Genomic DNA, 4,328 nt, shown 5'->3' with positions numbered 1-4,328 from the left:
CAGTGTCGGCTCCCTAAAGGAGCGTGGCTGAAACTCCCAGCTGAGCTGCTCAGCTGCCAGGCCCTCTCCTCGCTAACATCAGCCATCTCATCAAGGTGGGAGAATATTCCCTTGTTTCACAAATGTGAAACCCAAGTTTTGCATATTCATTTAACTTACTGAACTATCAACTTAATTAACAGGCAGAACAATAGAAGTTTTTCACTTCACCTGAACGCTAAGGTGATGTAACTGTGTAGGTGTTGATGTTCTAAGGTGAAACTTGAAGTGAAGGATGTTCTCCTTGACCTCGACTAAATATTGCCACTTAAACCTTTCAAAGACTAGAAACACGCTCCTACCTAAAAGTGGCACAGCAGGAACCGAACGGACACCTTTATTTCTTGTACTTCTTCACAGGGCTCTTGACTTGCTGGATAATAAATTTCAAGATCCTTTCCATTTTGGCTTTAGCCAGTGACTTTCTGCAGTACCACGTTTGGTCCCATATGGAGCACAGAGGCTTGGGAGCCAGGTAAAGCGGATCGTAGTCGTGCAGCGTATCCGACGGCCGCCTCTTGGCGTATTCCTTATAATGTGCGACCGGACAGTTACCAGGATCGTCAGGCTTGGCAAAGAGATGTGGAGCTGATTCCCCTGTGCTTACCCCTGCGTCCAGATCATCCTTCCACTCCAAGTACTCCAGCTCTCCCTTGTTCTTGAGCACCAGCTGTCCCCAGTACAGGTTACGGCTCTGACTGTGTGTACTTGCCCCAAAGCCCCTAATGATATTTGTGAACATGAGGTGCAACAGGCCCTGAGGGTTCTCCTTACTCAAAAGTCCCGTCTTACAAAGTCTCTTCACATCTTCATCTGTCAGGTTCTCCAAAATGCTCCACTCTCCCTCTCTCTCTTCTTTGGACAGCTGCTGCTGCTTTAGTTTCAAGGCTTCCTGAGAGGCTCTGAATTCCAACCCTTTAACCACGCTGTACGCGTAGTTGTGATTCTTCAGGTATCTCTCTATGTTTTTCTGAAAGAAGCGCAAAGAATTGGGGGAAAATTCTTTGCCATTCTGTCTCTTTGCAGAAGTGTAGAACGAGGCCAGGTAATTATCAAGGTCTTCAGGTGGCAGCTTATAGATCTCGCGCGTTTCTGAAGGGCAATGTGAAACCAGCCAGTCTTTGAAGATTTTTGTATCATTTCTCTTTCTCTCCTGCCTCTTCAACACATCTGAAAAATAAGACACAGCTTTGTGGACAGCAAGAACTTACAAGATCAGTGAAATAAAAGGAGATGCAGAATTATGTTCACCTTCCTAGAAGTAATTCAGAGATGATGGGCCTTTCACAAACCCCTTCATTTACAGCTTTGTTTTAGATCTGTGTTCTCAACACTCCAGCCAGTGCCATGTGACACCACCAGCCTAGACAGGGAAAGGACTGTCACCCTTCTTCTCTTTCTCACCTGGCTGGTGAATCTGCATGCTACCATCCAGGTGAACTTCAGATATTATTTCTTTTTGAATTATGTTTAAATGGGAGAGAGGAGTTCCTAAAGAGATTTAATCACTGAATGTCACCAAGGGTGCAGTGGTGGAAAGCATTGCCGTGAGGTCTCTGGGTCTCCTCAGACAACAAGACAGGACTGGGGACTAGAGCTGTCACTGGTGGCTTGACACTGAACTTCCCCCAGCTGACTCTGGAGTTGACCCTGAGTGTGCTCGTAGGACCATGTGCCACACAACCAGTGCTGGCAGTCCTGAGCCTGCAGTGCTGGCTGTGAAGCCCAAGCAACCCCAGAGGGACTCGATACCCCTCCGTCGCTCTGCAATGACTGTGGCCTGGGTTTTGTGGTGACTGCAGGGGCCAAACTCTGCTCTGTTAAAACAGAGGTGAGCTGGTCTGTAGGTGGATCTTGTGATCTGCCTCAGGACTAGGTAGTATCCATTTAACGTGTTCAAAGTGTTGTACAATACAGTTTGCATTATGCAAAATACATTTCAAAGCATTTTTCTTTACAAGAATCTCTTCAGGCAGGAGAATAAAAACATTAACCAAAAGTTACGGGTAGATAGTGAGGGAGAACAAAAAGAGGAGTAGAAGTATATGTTTTGGGTTTTTAAAAAAAAACAGGATTGCCAGGATTCCAGTTGGGTTCTCTCCCAAGTTGCTATGGCAATACCACATCTACCTAGTTCGATGTAGCATGAGAAATTAATTCTTTGGATTGCTGAAGAGCTCCATCTGCTCGCCTGTGACTTTTCCAGGGCTGAAGAGGGGCAGCTTGAAAAGGGTTCTAGAGCCAACATCTAGAGATTTCCCTTCCTGCACCAAGTTATTTTATACACTCAGTTGTTACCTCAGAATGCTGTGGCTGGACTGGGGTGGATTCTACTGATCCCTGTGCTGCTGTTGTAGGTTTTTTTATTTGTTTTGTTGCTGACTGATCAATGTGAAGAGATGAACGGTTGTAAATCAACACACGGAGAGGCCTCGTTTGAGACTTTTATCTTGGCAGAAATGGCCACTACCCAGCCACTCCCAGCTGAATTCACAGTCCCTTCTGAGGACACACGTTGTCAATTACAAAATTAGTCAAATCATCTTCACAAAAACCAACTGTGTCAGTGTGTATGGTCAGTGGCTCCAGAAGGAACATGAATGTCTGTAACCTCGAGTCTGTTCAGGATCACCCCCGTCGTGTTACAGACCATGTCCTACCCGGTACTATTTCAGCATCTCCCTTCTCTGAGGGACACGGTCCAGTCCCCTGCGCTGCAGACACCTGCGGTGGGGCTGCTGCTCTTTAATGCCACAGCCAGTTGAGACAGGTTGTTATTTCAGCAGAGAAACAGGTATCAGTGGCTGGGGGGGGTGGGATGGGCAGCGTAGCTCCTGCCCTGCCTGGCAACCAGGGAGGAGCTGTGGAGATGGGGTCAGTTGTGACATCCCCCCTGGCCACGGGGCAGCAGCTCAGCCAGCCTGGGTGCCCAGACAGAGCCACAGGGCTGGAGGGGGAGTGGGGGAAGAGGATGAGTTGGGGGAATAGGAAATGGGATTCTCACAGTGAGCATGTGGAAGTGACACGTGCTGCTGGGGGCGGCTTCTCAGTTAGATGGAGCCAAGGCAGTTAAGCCACTGGATGGAAAACATATGCTCTTACTCTTTGAATTAAATTTTAAAAATCTGCCTCAATGTTTACACCTAGATACTAGCAGAGCAACCCATAAAACTGACTAGACAGCAGTTTATTTGGAATTAATGTGAAACAGCACCTGCAGGCACTCTAATCATTATAGATGCAAATTTTATGGCTTTACTATAACATCTTTAAAAACCTGGACACTTGCATTGTATTTGAGGTGTTTAATCATTAGATTAAATAATATACACGTACCGGGCATTAAGGCTCCACTGTAATACACATCTATCCTAAAATATGGTTGTTTATTAAAGGAATTAAATCCATTTCATTGATGAATTCCCCACTACTTACAGAAGACTAGCATCATTCTGATAATGTCCACATGCTGTATGTCAGCTGCTCCTTCTTGTGTGGACAGTGTCTGTTTTATAGCAGGATTAAACCAGCCACAGGCAGGGCTTTAAAAATCTTTGTCAAACAGCATATTCTTATGAGACAGAATCATTTAAAACATGCTCTGTGCACAGCTTAACCTTGGTACTGGATGTTCCCTAGTAAGCTGTGTATCCTGCATGTTAATGTTTGAGCAATGATAGTTCTCCCAACTCCAGGAGGATTCCAAGGACAGTGTGGATGAAAATATTAAAATTCTTAAAAGTACAAAAGCAATTTGTTTAGCTCCTGTAATTTAATATGCAGGATTGAAACTTTCCTCCCTTGGCAATCTCTGGGATTTTTGCCATTGGTTTGGGTGCAGCCAGAGTTTCAGCCACAATTTCTCTGTTTCACTGCTCTAAAAGTTACTTCCTCTTGTCTTCTCTTGAGACCTGAGTCCCTGTGAGAAACTGGGGCCAGGGATGGGGACTTTCTCTTCAGTACAGCCAAGGTACTGTGTGGTGATACTGAGTAAAATGAAAGACCAAAGTATTCAAACTGGGTAGTTAAGGCTGAGCCACAGCTAAATATACTTTTGGGTATCTCAGTGAAGGGCATTATCTACTGCAGTGCTGACTGCTCCAGGTAGGAGCCTTTTTAGTCCCTTTTAGTAGAAACAAGAGCTCCCCAAATCAGAGGCGTTTACTTAGACACTATAATCCAGATTTTGGCAGCTACATGAACTCACCCTCCATCAATACTTTGGGAAAGTGATCAATAGAATGTACCCACAGACCCCTCCAGGAATCAAACTCCAGACTCTTACCTGT

At 45.5% G+C, this 4,328-nt stretch overlaps 1 protein-coding gene across 1 annotated transcript in view; it reads right to left on the bottom strand.

Annotated features, from left to right (window-relative positions):
- Positions 1-376: 376 nt before the first annotated feature.
- LOC104522776 (uncharacterized protein KIAA1958 homolog) overlaps positions 377-4,328 on the bottom strand; it is a 5,195-nt gene continuing 1,243 nt past the window's right edge. Inside the window, exon 2 of the mRNA XM_029084310.1 lies at positions 377-1,209. Coding sequence (XP_028940143.1) covers positions 377-1,209 — 833 coding nt within the window. The remainder of the gene's footprint in view (positions 1,210-4,328) is intronic.

This window comes from Antrostomus carolinensis, unplaced genomic scaffold, assembly GCF_000700745.2.
Source record: "Antrostomus carolinensis isolate BGI_N321 unplaced genomic scaffold, ASM70074v2 scaffold35933, whole genome shotgun sequence".
Taxonomy (NCBI): domain Eukaryota; kingdom Metazoa; phylum Chordata; class Aves; order Caprimulgiformes; family Caprimulgidae; genus Antrostomus; species Antrostomus carolinensis.
Note: the sequence above shows the minus strand (reverse complement) of the source record. Positions and strands in the feature narration are given on the sequence as shown.